Here is a 16095-nt window from a genome sequence, read left to right as displayed (position 1 = left end):
TTTTAATGTGTTTTTGACGAAGATGCTGGACAAACAGAGCAGGGAGGGTGCGATGGGAGCCAAACAGAGCTTAACAAAACAAAGAATACATTGAAGGAGAAAACAAGTCAAACGGCAACTGCGCTTGAGTCATTACTGCAGACGTGAACACCAGTCTTATTCATCCGCTGCTTTCCAAGCATGTAATAGCACCCCAAAATGCAGTTGAATGCGTTCATATCCTGCCTCAGAAGCCACCTCTGCCCATGGCACTTACTCCTCTGTCTTTGCCATCAGGACCCTGCAGCATGGCTGCTGCTTCAAAATGCTGCAGGCTCTTTAATAGTTCTTAACCTTTAGCCACATAAAGAGTGACTAATGGCTGTGCCCTGTGAACATTCTGAGCTGAAAAAGCATTGAAGTAATAGCCTTTTAAGAAAAACAAACCATGAAGCGAGCTGGATACGTTACACTCGGTCTTTTATCAGTCTTCCTTGTGCTTTTTCGTGGTCACTTGGGTTTAAAATGCAAACCCCACCAATGAAGCACACTTGTTGAGTAAGAAATCTCAGTTTCAAGGCATGTTTTGGCTCTTCAGGTTCCTTTCCTGCTGTACTTCTGGTGTGGTAGCACTTGGAGGCCCTCTGCTTGAGGGCTAGAAGACCAACAAAGTAATAGGGAAACCTTCTGAACAGTACCCTAAGGAGTTTGGTTAAATGCAGGTCATTTTTTATGCTAGTGGATTTTACATCTATATATATGTGTGTGTGTGTGTTTGTGTACTACCTCTGCGTTTGGTGTTTGTCTACATAAAAAGGGTCTTTTTTTGGCTTTTAGGTATATATTATCTGTGTGTGTATATATATGTATATAAAGGGTTTGTTTTGGCTTTTCTTAGCTATATATTGTCTGTATGTGTGTATATATGGGTATATAAGGGGTTTGTTTTGGCTTTTCTTAGGTATATAATGTCTCTGTGTTTGTATATATGGATATATAAGGGGGTTGTTTTGGCTTTTCTTAGGTATATATTGTCTGTGTGTGTATATGGGTATATAAAGGGTTTCTTTTGGCTTTTCTTAGCTATATATTGTCTGTATGTGTGTATATATGGGTATATAAGAGCTTTCTTTTGGCTTTTCTTAGCTATATATTGTCTCTGTGTGTGTATATATATATGTATAAAAGGTCTTTTTGGCTTCTCTTAGGTAATGTCACTTACCCCATCATCTGCAATGGTAAGTGACATTACCATTCTGCTTTTACAGTAAATGATGCTAAAATCCATGCCAGTGATAGCGTGAGTTGTCTTCAGCTCTGCAGGTGGTAGTGTCTCCTTCAGAATCCCTTGGACTGCAGAAATCCCTGAAATCCTCTCCTCTCTGCTCCATAGCTGTGGAATAGCAAAGTGAGCTCACTGAAGTGACTGGAAAAAGGCAGTGTCCTGAACACCTCTGGCTCTGTTTAGGGCAAGCCTTTTCAATGGGAAAAGGCTTGATGCTGAGCCCATTTGGGCCACAGCTGTCCTCTGGCTTGGGATGTGTTAACCACAACTCGGGCCCGTGAGGTGAAGCAGAACAGTTTGAGTCAAAAGTGTAGGGTGCAAACCCTGCTCATTTAAGCAAGCTGTTAAATATTTGTTATCTTTTCCCCATTGTGCATTGCCACCCACAGCAATCCCGACCGCACGGGAAAGCTGTTGCTTTACAAGCAAGGTGTATAAATAATGCTGCTCCTTTTTATTCCGTTTGAATCCTGTGGGATTTCTAGAGCATTTCTATGAATAGATTAAACTCTGAGCATTTGGAGTAACCATGGCTATAAATCAATTTAGCTCTTGGTTTTCAAGTTACATCTGCTTTTACTAATCCTGTATGTACATAAATGTGGGGGTTTTTAATAGGAGAGACCAGGCTTTATTTCTGTGTATTGAATGAGCTGGTGAAACCCGCTTCATGAAGTGGGTACCACGGGCGCAGCAGGGCTGCATAGCTGCTGGAGCTTGGATGTCTGCAAGAAGCCTGGAGCACCAGTGTGATGGGGAAGGGCTGAGAGACCTGGGGGGGTCAGTCTGGAGAAGAGAAGGCTCAGGGGGGGCCTGATCGCTGCCTCCAACTGCCTGACAGGAGGATGGAGCCAGGAGGGGCTGGGCTCTGCTCCCAAGGAACAGGGGATGGGACAAGAGGAAACAGCCTCAAGCTGCACCAGGGCAGGTTTAGATGGAGCTGAGGAACAATTCCTGCCCCAGAGGGTGCTCAGGCATTGGAACAGGCTGCCCAGGGCAGGGCTGCAGTCACCGTCCCTGCAAGTGCTTATACACGGTGGAGACGAGGCCTCAGTGCCATGGGTTAGTGGTGGCCTTGGTAGTGCTGGGGTACGAGTTGGACTTGATCTGACAGGGCTTTTCCAACCTGGTTGGTTCCCTGGTGGAGCGATGGGAGAACAGGGCTCAAACATTCAATGTTAATTTTGTAATTCCTTTGGGTTGCAGCGATTTAGGAGGGGGAAAACACCCCAAGGGTACAGGCGGGCTGTCAGCAGGGGGATGCGCTACCCCTCAGCCGGCCCCGAGCGCGATGGCTTCCAGCGCTCAGTGGCCGCAGTCGGGCTCTGTGGCTGCCGGCAGGAGCCGGTCTGCAGCTTGGCTACCGGCCGCGGGGGTGACCGGGGCGCTCCACGGCGCCTCTCGCAGCCTCGGCCATTTTTCCCCTCAGTTCGGTCTCTCCATGTCGGGTTCACCCTAACAACCGCTCCGGCTAGGGCGGGAGGGGAGGTAGCGCCAGGCCCAGAGGCCGCAGCACCGCCGGGTGCGAGGGGACGCTCCCCGCTGCGGGGTGTAAGCCCGGGGAGGGGCGGGGGATGACACCGGGTTCGGGGCTGCGGGGCTGGGGGCGGCTCCCCGGAGGCCTCACGGCCCGGCCCGGGGCTGCAGCGGGAGCTGCCGCCGTCCCGCGCCGCCGCCTCACGTGTCCCCCTCCGCTCCGCTGCCCTCCCCTCCCCGCCTCCCGCCTCCGCCCCTTCACCTTCCGCAGCACCGCCGCGGCGCCCTCCGACTTCCCGTAAAGAGTCCGCGGCTGCCGCCGCCCGCTCCGCCGCAACCGCCTCGGCTTCCCCCCTGCCCGCACCGCAGAGGTACCCGAGAGGCGGCGGAGGAGACCGCTGCCGCCCTCGGCCTCGCCGCGACCCTCACCCGCCGGCCCGGTCCGGCCTCCCCTCCCCAGCCCCCCCCCTTCCCCTCTTTCCGCGGATCCTTCCGCGCCGCGCTCCGCTCCCTCCGCCCCGCTCGCACTGTTTGGGAGCAACCGGCCGAGCCAGCGGCGCCCCGGCCCCGCCAGCGCAGCGAGGCCCCGCGGACCGGCCCTCGCCCAGCCCCGGCGCGCACCCCGGCTCTCGTCCCTCTCGTCATGTCCCTCAAGCAAGCGGCGGCGCCGCAGGCCGCCGGCAACAACCGCAAGCCCCCCGGCGGCGGCGGCGGCGGCCCCGGCCTCCCGTCAGCTGCGGGCGGCGGGAGGCAGAACATGGGCAGGTGGGTGCGCGGCAACAGCGGCTGCGGGACCGGCCCTGGCCCTGGCCTTGGCCTTGGCCCCGGCCCCGGCCCCGCTGCGGAGAGCCCGGCGCGGGTGCAGCTCCCCCCTCCCCCGCCGCCCCCCTCACCCCCCCGCTCCCGCACCGGCCTCCATGGGCGGCGGCGGCGGTGGCTGGGGGGGGGCGGGAGCGGGGCCTGCTGCACGGCGGGGGCCGCGGCCCGGCGCGGGGGGCTCCGCCCGGCGGGGCGGGAGCCGGCATGGCGGCGGGCGGGGCGCACGCAGGCCCGCCGAGCGGCCCGCCGGTTCCGCAGTGCCGCCGGGGCGAGGCCGCGAGGCCGGCCGGGGCCGGTTGCCCTTCAGGCGGCCGGGGACGGTTGGGAGGCCACGGCAGGACCTCCATTTTCCGTGCCGGGCTTAGCGGGTGAAGCCCCCCGCGGCCTGGCGGGGGCCTGCGGCGGGGGGCGCCGCTTCCCCCGGGCCAACGTGACCCGCCTGCTGAGGAGGAGGCGGCGGCGAGGATGGAGCGGGGGGGGGGTGGTGGTGGAGGATGGAGCGGGTGGCGGCGGGGCGAGGCGCCGGAGCCGGCGGCCGCACGTGTGCGGGGGGCCGGCGGCGGGAAGGGGCCGGCCGCGATGGCGGCGGCCGCTGGGCGGGGGGCCGCGGGGCCGGCCCCGGGGGGGGAATCAGTGAGTCCCGGCCGCGCCGAGCCCCATCCCCGCACTGGGGCGGCTTTTTATTGATCCCGATAGATGTATAAATGTGATTGATTTAAATCGCGATAAAACTCTCGCGGGAAGGGAGGCCGCGGCAGCGCCCGTTGGCCTCGCCGGTGGATGGCGGCTCCAAGCACGGCTTCGCTTTATTCACCACATGTGGGGGGGGGTGAGGACTATGAGGGGGGGTTCTGTCCCGTTCCTTCCCCCCCAACCCCCCCGCCCCATCGCCTCGCCTCTCGCCCTGCCCGCACAGACTGCGGAGGCCCCGCTGCCTCAGAGCGCCTTGGGAAGGGAGATCCCGCTCCTGCTCCGGGCTCTGCGGATTCACACATTGAAGGGAGAAAAGAGAAGGGAAAGAATAAACTTCCCAGCGTTCTGAGTATTCCCCGTGCTGCGGGGGTCAGGGCAAACAATCAGAGCGGGACGGTGGCGGTTCTGAAGGTCACAGGCACTCCGAGCACTTCCATCTCAAGTTTTATTCATCTTGCTCTTTAACTTGGCTTTTATTCTTCTACTCAGTTTTGTGCCGTGGCAATAAAACAGAATTTACGGTGGCCCCGTTGTTGGACATCATTGGAAATAAGGTTTTCCGTTGTTGTCCGTCCGTGGAACTGGGACCAGGAAAGCTTTGGTCGGGTTGCAAAGGACAAAATACATTTAAATAATACCAGTAACACCCCAGCAGCTCACTGCAGGGATTTACTAATCTTTACATATTGTTGTTTACATTGAACATGATCTTTACTGTGCTTCACTGAACAGTTATCCCTGCCAACACACAGTGGCACTGTAGAGGTTAACCTGAAGGGCAACAAAACCCACAGCTTTCTTTTTAGGTACAGTACAATAGTGAGCCCTTGGCCCTGCACAGGAGAGGATGTGGGCTTCAATTTTGACGTTTTTAAGGTGAAAGCCACTGGGTTTCTCTTCCCGGTGTTGCCTTTCTAGATTTGTTGTATAAATTCCACTCCAGAGCTCCTTAGGGAGTTCCAGTGGGGCTGCTCAGCAGCTGACGTGTTCCCTCTGAGGTGTTCATGCTCCCTTCTGTTTGTAGATCAATTTTCTCACTAATTTCTGAATGAAGGGTCTATAAAATCACAGCCCCCTGGGCTGCTGGAGCCCCCTGGAGCCCCTTCAGAAATCTGCTCCTGTTGCTGTCCTAAAGGAAAGTCTAGTCTGTTGAGGAGTGCAGATCCAAAGGTGGTTCATGCTGCAAATGTGTCCATGGACATGAAAAGCCAAGTGGTTCTTCTGCTTGAAGCATGCAATTGGTTTTTAGCTGGCCTGCCTTTTGGTTTCAAATTGAAGCATTGTATTATTGAATATAAACTTAAAACATCCCCAGTTCATGGCAGGCTTGCTTTCTAGCAGTTCATTTCCCTGCAGCACCAACATTCTCTTCTTGAGATGCAAAAAATGTTACTTTTCATGGCTAAGTTGCTTTTAAAGGCTTAGGTTTGGGTAGAAAACACATTAACAGTGAACTGTCCTAGACCTGATGTTCTGCTGTGTGTTTGGCACTGTAAGACTGAGGTGGGTGAAGCACCTGGGCCTTGTAGGGCTAATAGTGAGAGCAGGGTCAGCTTTGCTCACTGCATCTGCATCCATGGTTTTGTAATGATGGATACACATACTTCCTATTAGAAAAGGTGGAATCTTGTGTCAACAACTAAGATACTGCAGTATTTGTTTTCATGATACTAATTTTCTTTTACATAAGGGGTAAAACGACCAATGAAGGTCTCTTCAAAAGTGTTCAAGAAAAACAAGAAGCATTAATACCTCGTTTTATAAAGAGGCCCTAAGTGAAATACTCTGTTCAATAGCAAGTGCCTGTGCAATGTGGCAGATGGGAAATGAGGCTGTTGGGAGATGCCAATGGCACATAGAGCTGCAATTGGAGAAGTGTAGACCTCATACACAGACCTGCTCTGCTGTGTTACTCAGAACATTATCCAGTACCTACTTTTTGGGGTTTAGTTCCATTTTGCCCTTCCAGAAGCACAGGGAGGTGGAAGTGTGTCTTCCCCAGCATTCTTTCAGGCTTTTTTGTTCTCAGTTTTTCCCCCTTGTCACTTTGTCTTGAAGGCAAAGCACCTCAGAGGCCGGGTTTGGATGGTTATGTGTGTAGTTCACATTGTGGCAGAAGGTCTTTTTCCTTTTTAATTGGGTAATTCTCTTGCTGAACTGGACTTGGAAGTCTGTTAAAGGGTAGCCTCAGTTACTGTCCTTTTAGAAATGGTTCTGTCCATTAGAAAGTTAAAACTGAAACGATCCCATGTTGTGTAGCTGCTTTTGAGCCTCAGCACTTCTTGCCTACTCTTAGCTTCCTTTTCCCTTGACATCCTTTTTCACTAGCCTAACTAAAGGCTTAAGGGTAGGAAAGAAGTGTCCATTCTGCTCAGATAGAAGTTATTGGGAATATGGAGTGCCAAGGCACTCTGCTCTCATGGAAGGGACTGTTCTGGAGGTCTGATCAACACGGTTCATTCAGGTTTTCTAGTTTTTTCTGCCATCTCTGTGTGTGTGTGTGTTGGTTTTGATGCAGCAGTACTAAACTGCTGAGCAAAACGAATGGGTAACCTGCAGGTCTCTTCCTTTATTGTTGTTAATGCACTTTAGTCTGATATTATAGATGTGCTTTGGAGCAGGTTTTAATTTAACAACTGGTTCATGGTGGTGTATATGGAGAAGGTTCTTCAATGACTAAGTCCACCAGCAGGTTACAGATGAGCACTGGGTCAGACTTGAGTCAGGTTACTTACATATTCAGACGCTACAGAAGTTGTCATCTTGTAAGAAGACAGGAGTTGACATTAATAATGTCAGTATTGGGGAGAAACTACAGAAAACAGCGCTGCAGGACTTCTTCATTTGACTGCTTCGATTCATTTGGCTTGTGCAGACAAGTGCTGCACTTAAACCCTTGTGTTTCTGCTTTCTCCCTTAGAAGAAAGCTTTGCCAGCTCTGTATTTGTAAAGTCCTTTCAAGTGTCCTGTTTCAAAAGCCATAGTAATGTCCACCAGTGCTCTAGAAACATCTGTTCACTGCTGTTAAATTCAAGCCTTTGTAGCTGCACCTCTGCTCTAGACATCGCAGTGTGGTTGCATTTGTTTCTTAATCTCAAAGTGAAGATGCTGCTGGAGAGAAATCCCGAGACTTCCTTTCCCATCCTGGGAAGATCTGTGAACCTTGCATTAGTTTTCACTTAACTGGGAAAACAGAGATGTGTGACCTTGTTTTGCTTATACAAATGCTCCGTGTGGCATGTAAACATGAGGGATGCTGAGGAGCAGGATAGTAAATGCTCATAAAAATAGAAAAAGGATTGCAGGTTGCTCCTGGGGAAGAATGTTGATGGTGCAGGATTTGGGATTAAGTCCTGACAGAGGCTTTCACTCTAAAGGTGTAGCTGTTGGCTTGCAGTGAGTTGGCTGCTAAGTTTAATTGCTTGGTTGTTGCTTTGTTTGGTGCAGCATCTTTCTTACTTGGGGCTTTGCTGCCCCAAAGCAGAGGATTAACACGTTGAATTTGCCAGGCTGCTCTGCTTTCTCCCACCTCCTTTAACCACATTTCTGCAATACAAAACGTTGGGGTTTTGTTCTTATTTACCATACTTGGTGTATTCAAGATGTGGTTTTAGGTGGCAGCACCAAATTGCCACTGACCCTTCCAGTTTCTCCCACCGTTTCTTAGTGTTACCTCTGTTTTAAATTGTGGTCAACTTCTGCCAAAGACCATCTCCTTCCCACCTTGTAAAGGTCCCACTTTTTCCCCATATGATACATCAGAGGTGTGTCAAGGGGTGCTTTGAACTTGTGTCTTCACCTGTGGGAATACAAGCCTCAAGTCAATGGCCCTGATTTTAGCAGAAGAAACAGTTTTGATTGAACATAGCACTGGCAGGATTGGTGAATGCCTTTTCTCTTTTTATCTTGGTGAATGCCTTTCCTTTTGTTCTTAATGGTTTGTTCTTAACACCTGTAGCTGGAAAACAAGAGGTCAGGTTTGTAGAGACAAGAACAGCATGTAGTATTTCTTCAAGTGGCTTAACTCTTGGTCTGATGTAGAGGTTAAGACCTTTTGCCAATGTGGATGAGCACATTCTGATTGTTTCTTAAAGAAATGTGGGTAGGAACAGTGATTTTGGAGACACGGGGTAGGAGATGGAAAATCTGGAACGCTTAGGTTGATGCTTAAAGGGAATACTCCAAGCCTTCTGACCAGTCTAGCAACCCAGTTATTTAAGTTCTGAGAATACTGGTCACTAAAATTGGGAGGGCTTTTTATGTCAAAGACACCGAACTCTTTAACTTTTGGCCATTCCTATAGCTGATGTAGGAGTATCTTCCAAAATCTGTGAGAGCAACAGAGGGAGCTGGTGAAATGGCTTGACTTAAACCCCGTTCTTCCAAAGACCGTGTTGTTGGCACTTTGGCTTGTAAGAAAAGGAGAAACCAGACCTGGGCTGCCCTTCTCTCTTATTCGGGCGTTTCACATCTGGTGAAATGGCTCTCAGAAAGAAGATCATTTGTCTGAAAATGATGTTCCAGGCTCGTGCAGGGCTCACTGCAGCACCGTGCCATAGGCAGCCATTTGAGATATGGCAGCTGTAATAAATGGTGGGACTTGCCTGTCTCCAGAGCAAGCCTGAAGTTAGGAAGTTAAGGCTGATAGGTAATTAAATAAAGGCTATTTGCATTGGAGTTTTTTCTCTTTTGTGAGATGAGTGCTCTGCAAGTATCCTGAAATGTCAGCTAGGCACCCGAAATCTGCAGTTAGTGCCAATCAGCAAATGTCACCCCGGTGCCTGGTGCTCTATGAGACTATAGTGCTGTTTCAGAAGCTCCTTTTCTTAAGCAAATCAGGTGATGGTTTAGTGGGGATTCATTTTTACCACCTTATGGCCTTTCCTGATTCTCTGATGGACTTATTTCTGCACAACTTAGTGGCATATCTGTGTTCAAGGGGAGAAGTTCGTTTGATTTTTTGACTAAGCCCCGAGCCCTGTTTATAAGGGCACGTTGTTTTGAGAGCAAGGTTGCATTCAACCACTGAATTGTGTTTACAAAAGCCATTGGATGCAGTAGACATTCAGTTGGATTTAGGTTTCAGTGTTGTTTGGGTGTTATGAAATGTGAACATGACTCTTTGGTGACTTTCTTTAATTAAATGGTTCTTAATCTGTAAGATGGGTCTGTTTTTTATAGAAGACTTCATTTTGCCTCACATTATGGTGTGCATTTCTGAAGACATTGCAATAACAAATCACTATGAGAAATACTTGAAACTAGGACTTACTGGATTGGTACAAGGGGGTAACTTTGAAATAAGGCACATTGGTGAGGTTGAAGACTTGTAGCTCTTGTGGACTTGCTTGGCTGCAAGGATGCTGTTGGGACTCAGATGTCTGAGGTGGAGGGGACAATTACATCTGTTTGCAAGGAATTAAGGGCAAATAGGTTAATTTAAAAGCTTTTTGAAGTGTCCCGAGTGCTACACATTGATTTACATTAAAAGCTGTTAGTGTTTTTGAGGGGATGGGTAGACTCCATTAGCTTCCCTTGCTGGGTTGTAGTAGCTGCAAGCGAGCTCTGTAGGTAGGGCCTTACAATCAGGGCTCCTCTGTAGTGTGCATCAGGGCTCTATTGTCTTGGTGGCCCTTAATCAGATGGATCTTGACAATGTACTGAGCCTCTAGTCTTAAAGAGAGGACCCTGGGCTGTGTAGGGGTTGGGCCTGGAAGTGGATCTTGTTGCCAGTAAGTTTTGGAATTGGCTTTAGTTACAGGATTCAGCCAGCCAGGTTGGACACAGGGGCTTGGAGCAGCCTGCTCTGGTGGAAGGTGTCCCTGCCTGTGGTAGGGGGTTGGAACTGGATGAGCTTTAAGGTCCTTTCCAACCCAAACCATTCTATAATTCTATGATTCTGATTATGATATGATATATTTAGGTTTTTATAATGACCCAGGGTTAGTATTTTCTTCATTTTGTGCTTTAATTCATTGTCAGTAACCCTCTTGCCTACTAACCAGTGTCACTTGCTTGTAGGTCAGTGATTTGGAGGATAGATCAGTGGGCCCTATAGTTGCCAGGTTCTGCTTTAGGGGAGCTGTTTTTCTCTGATCCCTTTCTCCACGTTAAATTAAGATGAGGTTTTGCATTCTTAATTGTTAAGAAATTTACTGGTTTCAGCAGTTCTTTTAACCATATCCCATGTATGTATTTAATTTCAGAGGTCGCAGCAGTGGCAAAGGACCGCCTCAGCCTACTGTAAGTATATATTTTCCTCATTCTACCATTTCTAGATATCATATGGAATATATATATATAGACACACACATAAGGAAACAATTAATGTACAGTGAACCCAAGTATCAGTGTAAGAATAGCAGATATTGGGTTATCCTCTCCATTTTTTCCTTTGGATACTGTAATGAATATTTTGAACTGCTTTATGATTTTCTAAGGATGTAGCATCTTGCACTCTTTCAAGCCTCCTGGGAGGGTGAAGGGGGGAAGGCTCACTTCAACTTCTCATTGCACCAGTATAAATTATCTGCATTGTCCTGCAGTTATAGCAATATATAGCAATATATTAGCAATATACTGCAATATAACATTGAACTGAAGGCACTGCTTTTGAATTAGTTCCTCTCTGAAGATTGTAACATTGTCTTTTTCCTTAAATAGGTGACAGTAAGACAACATTTAGTCAAATAAAAATAACAGTTTTGTTTAGCTTTACTATAAAATAAGTAACCAGTAACCTAATGTGTAGCTGTAGTTGCTGTTAAGGCTGTATATTGTTGAAGTATAGGTGTGCCTTGACTTGTAGAACATAGCTTTATCAAAGCTGAAGATGTGGATCTTTGAACTGCACTAATCAAATGTTTGCTAGTTTGTTACTGGTTTTCAAGGATGACTAATTTCGGGGAATGGGGCAGAAGTAGGAAGGATTGAAAGGACTATAGTTTACTTACAGAAATGTTTATTGGATATATCACGACACCTCAGTAAAAAGAAAGAAGCTTTGAGGAAGGGTGGTGAAAAAAGTCATATGCAAACACTAATCATCACTTCCGTACCGAGTGCTGAGCATAGGAGTGTCCTTAAACATGTCTTTTCAGACTAGGAAGGTGCAGGAGGAGTAAGTGGATTAGGCAGTTGACAGTTTAAAAGATACGTTGCTGGTTAAAAAGCTCAAAACATGGTGGAGTCCTTGCATGTTTCAGCATCTCTTGTTTTACAAGCAGGAATTTGACAAGGACAGATACCAGATGTTGCCACAGAACGCAAACATCCTGACCACTTCATGTATGCCTGTGTGAGTGTGTCATCTGGCAACCCGGGTGATAGTTGTTGGTCAGCTCTCCTGGTGTAGGACCACACAACCTGGTTCTGCAGTGAATTACTTGTGACTAATTTTATGGTGGGTTTTGTAGCTCTGGTGTTCCACAACTTGATGACTTTAGCTCCTGTTTGCATGTGATCAGGTCAGGTAGATGGAAAGATGTACTTCAGCAGGCCCTGAAAGCACCTGTTTTTACTTCTACAGCAGTTGAAGTACCTTACCCTGTTGATGCCTCTTAAACCAGTGAGGGGTGTTAGCAGGGTTTTCACTTAGGAGCCTGTGCCTATGAGCTACTCAACCAGCAGGAGAATTCCCTTACTGAGTGACATTAGGGAAACTGTGCTGTTTATCTTGTTTGGAAGAGTGTTAGCTCTTTAATTGATCAGAGAAAGGGGTAAGAGTCATCTCAAAATCTCATTTGACCTAAGTTCTATGTATATTGATTTGAGTAAGATTTGGGACCAGTGTTGCTAGGGATTAGCACACACTGATGAAAACCTGCCTTATTTTGCTTTTTGAGTTGTTAAAAGTGTTTCTCCTATGTTCATGATTATATCTTTTTCTGTTTTACAGATTTCTTTTGATGGCATCTATGCAAACATGAGAATGGTTCACATACTGACATCAGTTGTTGTAAGTCTTCCTATTTAGAAGGGGGGTAAACAGTTGCCATAGAGACACAGAATTGTTAACTAGTCCACTAATTGTGATATAATGGAGTGAATATTAAAATCTAACAGTGGGTATCTTTTGCCAAGATTGATCTTTCAAGAAGCACAGTAATAGCTATTCTGTATTTGTGTCACGGAAAGGTTCAAATACAATTTGCAGAGTTCCAGCAGGTTTCTTAGGTGCACTGGTCATATTTTGGGGTTTTGTGCCTTAATAAAGGTTATGGCTAAATAAAATGAGTCTTTGTGCAAGGAATGGCAGCCCCAGATTTGAAGGGAAGTCCCAGCATGCCAAAATTAGCGAAGGCAGTCTGTCCTGCATCTGCTTGAGCCCAGGAGAAGCTTTCATCCTGGCTTGTACACACACATAGGCATAGATTTTGCTTTTGTACAAACCCCCATGTTTGTGTGCATTAACTGGTCAAGCGTCTGATGAGCACCAAATGTGCTTCTGTGAGTATCTTTAGATCCTTTCAGAACAGATGGTGCAGAACACCCAGCTGTTTGCATCTGCAGAACACAGTGGCATGTTTAGAAATGGGCAAGTGTTGAATAGATGGTTTGACTAAAAACTGAGCTGTAGTTTTGCACATTGTACTTAACATAGAAAATACATCTTTGAGAGGACCACTCAAATGCCATTTGTCAAGCTGGTAGAAAGCTGTGTTTCCATTTTTCTTGCATTCTAGGGATCCAAATGTGAAGTACAGGTGAAAAATGGTGGTATATATGAAGGAGTTTTTAAAACCTACAGTCCTAAGGTAAGTTCATCTTGACTCTTCCCTATTTTAAAAGAGCCTAATGTTTGATTAAAATACTAATATTTATTGTTATTTTGCCTATTCATGTCTGGGTTTATAGAAAAACTGTTGTTAAGTGTTTGTTTTCTGCCAGTACATGAAGCTACAGAGGAGCTTACTGTGCATTAAATTAGTGTATTCTTTTTCTGTCTCTTAACAGTGTGATTTAGTGCTTGATGCTGCTCATCGGAAAACAGCAGAGTCCAGTTTGGGGCCAAAACGTGAAGACATACTTGAGAGTATCTTGTTCAAGTCTTCAGATTTTGTGATGGTGCATTTTAAGGATATGGATACCAATTATGCAAGAAGAGGTATACTTGGGTTTAAAGTTGTCTCTATCTTAAAATGATCAGTCAGGATTTCTTAAAGTAGATGCTCTAGAATCCAAAAACTGAAGTTCACATTTAGACTGAGTGTGAAACATGCAAATATCCCATTAAAGTTGATGGATGCTCAGCACCTCCTGGGATTGGAACTTAGTAAGAATATTTCAAGTGGGTTGCAGAACCTTTGGGAGGGCATTTTGAGAGGCTGGTTTTGGTGTCTGGAAAGCAAATCCCTACTGGTGTTAGAAAACATTTTACAGATTTGGTGGGAGGTTGGGGTTTTTTTGCTAAATGTCTTTCTAAATTAATCTGTTTTATGTTCTATGAGACTCCATGAATACACATATTCTTTATAAAAATACTGCTGTTCAGACTTGATGTATATAAAGTCTATATTTAGTTAAGTAACTTTTTGTCTCTAAACATGCATTCATATGAATAATCTAAAAATACTACTGCAAATGGAGCTAAATATTCTTAGAAAATCCACTCTTTGTGGTTTTAATTCCTGCTTTACAACACGCAGATCTGTAGGTAAAGCCCTACAAACTACAGAAGAGACCAGTGAGGAAGCAGGCAAGTGGTCTTGAGATCTTGAAGATCTGTCTTGAAAATGTCAGAATGAAGCAGTTTCACAGGCAGTCTTCACACTTACTCTTCCAATGCTTGACCACAACACCCTAATGACTTTGCAGGAACCTAAAAGGCTTATAAACCTAGTTCCTTTGCACATTTTGGGAGAGGGGGTTTTACGCTTATATTCCCAGTTTGCTGGGCTAAAGACATAGCAAATGCATAGCTTGCTGTGCCATGGGGTTAAATTGCCTGTGTGTGCATTTTTGGGCTGATCAGCAACTGTCCCTGGGAGCTGAGTGGTTATTGTAACACACGTGCTTTATTCCCCTGTAGCAGTGACGTAGAGATGCGTAGGGACTGATGGACATTTAATGAGCTCTTTCTCTTTTCACCTTGTGTTTGTACATGCACGTGTTTTTTGCCTGATTTAAAGCTGAAGAATGAGAGGCTTGTTGTTTCAAGGAATTTGCTTTTCCCAGAAGAAGATGCATAATGTCAGAGTAAATGTAGCATTGAAATGCAGATAAGGCCCAGGTTCTGGATGGGACTTTGAATTTAAATGACACGAGAGTTGTTTTATAACGGGTCTGCTAAGAACATCACTTTAATGTAAATGCAAACCGGGCTCTCCGTTACCCAATATTTATAGATTTGAAGCAGATGGAATGAAGAATATACTGCTACTTCCAGGAATAATTACTCAATGCAAGTTTTCTAGAAGAAAACGTTTGCTTCAGATTGAACAGTCACTCAGTTCCCTTTATTAGGTGGAATGGCTTTGAATCTAAATCTCATAAGTAAGTAGCTGTATAGCTACAGCTGAAATAAAGCTGTAGGGACTTGGAGCAAGATAAACTGGAAGGCTGGAAAACTCATAACTGGTAGTGGGTAAATGAATCTGCTTTCCATTTTGTCTCAAAAGTGTATTGTCTTGAAATGACACTTGAAAGCGCACGTCAGTCCCTGATCACACCTGCAAATTAGAGCAATGAAAGGCTTTCTGCTTGTTGGGAAATTAAATAAGCAAGGATTCAACAGAATGCAAGTGCATGAATGTGCGTGCAAGGACTGTTTGCCTTGTGTTCTTATAAACCCAGCTCTTCATGGTAAGCCTGTGTGGTTCACAGTAAAAACTGAGGCTGAACTCCTAGGTGAGGAGGTGGTGCTCCTGACACTGTCTGGTGTCCAGAGGAGTTTGACAGTCTTGCACTTATTCAGGAACAAATGCTTCTAAATTGCCTAGCCCTCAATGGCTTTGGCTTTCACAGACAAGTTAATAGACAATTTGGACAAAGATGGTTGGAAAGGCAGCTTGCTGTCACTTCTTTAAGCATGTAGGCAAACAAAAGGGCACTTCACAAGCATTCTGTTGCCGTAAGAGAGGCTTACCTAGAGAGTAGGGCTTGTTGGGGTCCCTGTAGGTAGTTTCTTCTACCTCTTAGGAGACTACTGAGCCTTTGAGGAGGTCTTGAAGTAAACTTAATATCTGCATAAGGTCCTGATTTGGAAGTTTTAGTGCATCCTGGTTCAGGACAAGTATCTGGATTTCTGTGGAGTTTTATTCTGGCTTTTGCTTCTCTGCAGAGCTGGAGGAGTGTGGACAAATCGTGTTCCTGACTGGGTCTTGGTCTTCTGACTTGCCCTCTGACTTGAATAGCAGAGATGTTAACTCCATTGTGAGACCACTGCAGACAGTAGAGACTGGAAGAGTACTGAGAAAGAGCAGTCGGTGTGAAGAAAGGGAAGGGATGGATTCTTCTTCCAGAGTAGAAAACACAGTTGTGTCTGAAGGAACCATCTGAAATAGTCTGCCAGGGACCTTTAATTGCTATCATGCTCGTGCAGCTTTGGAGTGCTGAGCTGATAATTCATCCTGCAGCTACACCAGTGGTGCGAAGGCAGGGGAGGTAACGTCAGTATAGGCTCGGGGTGGGTGAAGACACCCTGTTTGGGAGCAGCAGTCTTAGATTTGCTTGTGCCAAGCATGACATTGCACCTTTAGGCACACCAGTGGAGAAAGTGTGGTGCCTGCCCAGATTGTAGAAACTGGAAGGCTTGGGATAAAAAATAGGTCTGTGTAGATAGGGGTGTTCCAAGTGTTTTATGTTTAAATCTGTCCCTACTTCCTGGGCCCTTATTTGCAACT

The 16095-nt window shown here is 46.8% G+C and overlaps 1 protein-coding gene across 10 annotated transcripts in view; it reads left to right on the top strand.

Annotated features, from left to right (window-relative positions):
* Positions 1 to 3029: 3029 nt before the first annotated feature.
* The window catches only part of ATXN2 (ataxin 2), a 51006-nt gene continuing 37940 nt past the window's right edge, over positions 3030 to 16095 (top strand). For 6 of the 10 annotated variants that reach the window (XM_061374688.1, XM_061374686.1, XM_061374693.1 and 3 more), the window contains exons 1-5: positions 3030 to 3505; positions 10459 to 10495; positions 12150 to 12209; positions 12937 to 13008; positions 13208 to 13358. In XM_061374688.1, coding sequence (XP_061230672.1) covers positions 3384 to 3505; positions 10459 to 10495; positions 12150 to 12209; positions 12937 to 13008; positions 13208 to 13358 — 442 coding nt within the window. In that variant the 5' untranslated portion in view covers positions 3030 to 3383. The remainder of the gene's footprint in view (positions 3506 to 10458; positions 10496 to 12149; positions 12210 to 12936; positions 13009 to 13207; positions 13359 to 16095) is intronic. The other 4 variants (XM_061374695.1, XM_061374694.1, XM_061374690.1 and 1 more) reach the window with 2 other exon arrangements.

This window comes from Neopsephotus bourkii, unplaced genomic scaffold (assembly GCF_033783945.1).
Source record: "Neopsephotus bourkii isolate Nb327-2 ecotype Australia unplaced genomic scaffold, CSIRO-AGI_Nbou_v1 NB_1652, whole genome shotgun sequence".
Lineage (NCBI taxonomy): Eukaryota > Metazoa > Chordata > Aves > Psittaciformes > Psittacidae > Neopsephotus > Neopsephotus bourkii.
The sequence above is the reverse complement of the archived record's forward strand: the minus strand, read 5'-3'. Positions and strand labels throughout refer to the sequence as shown.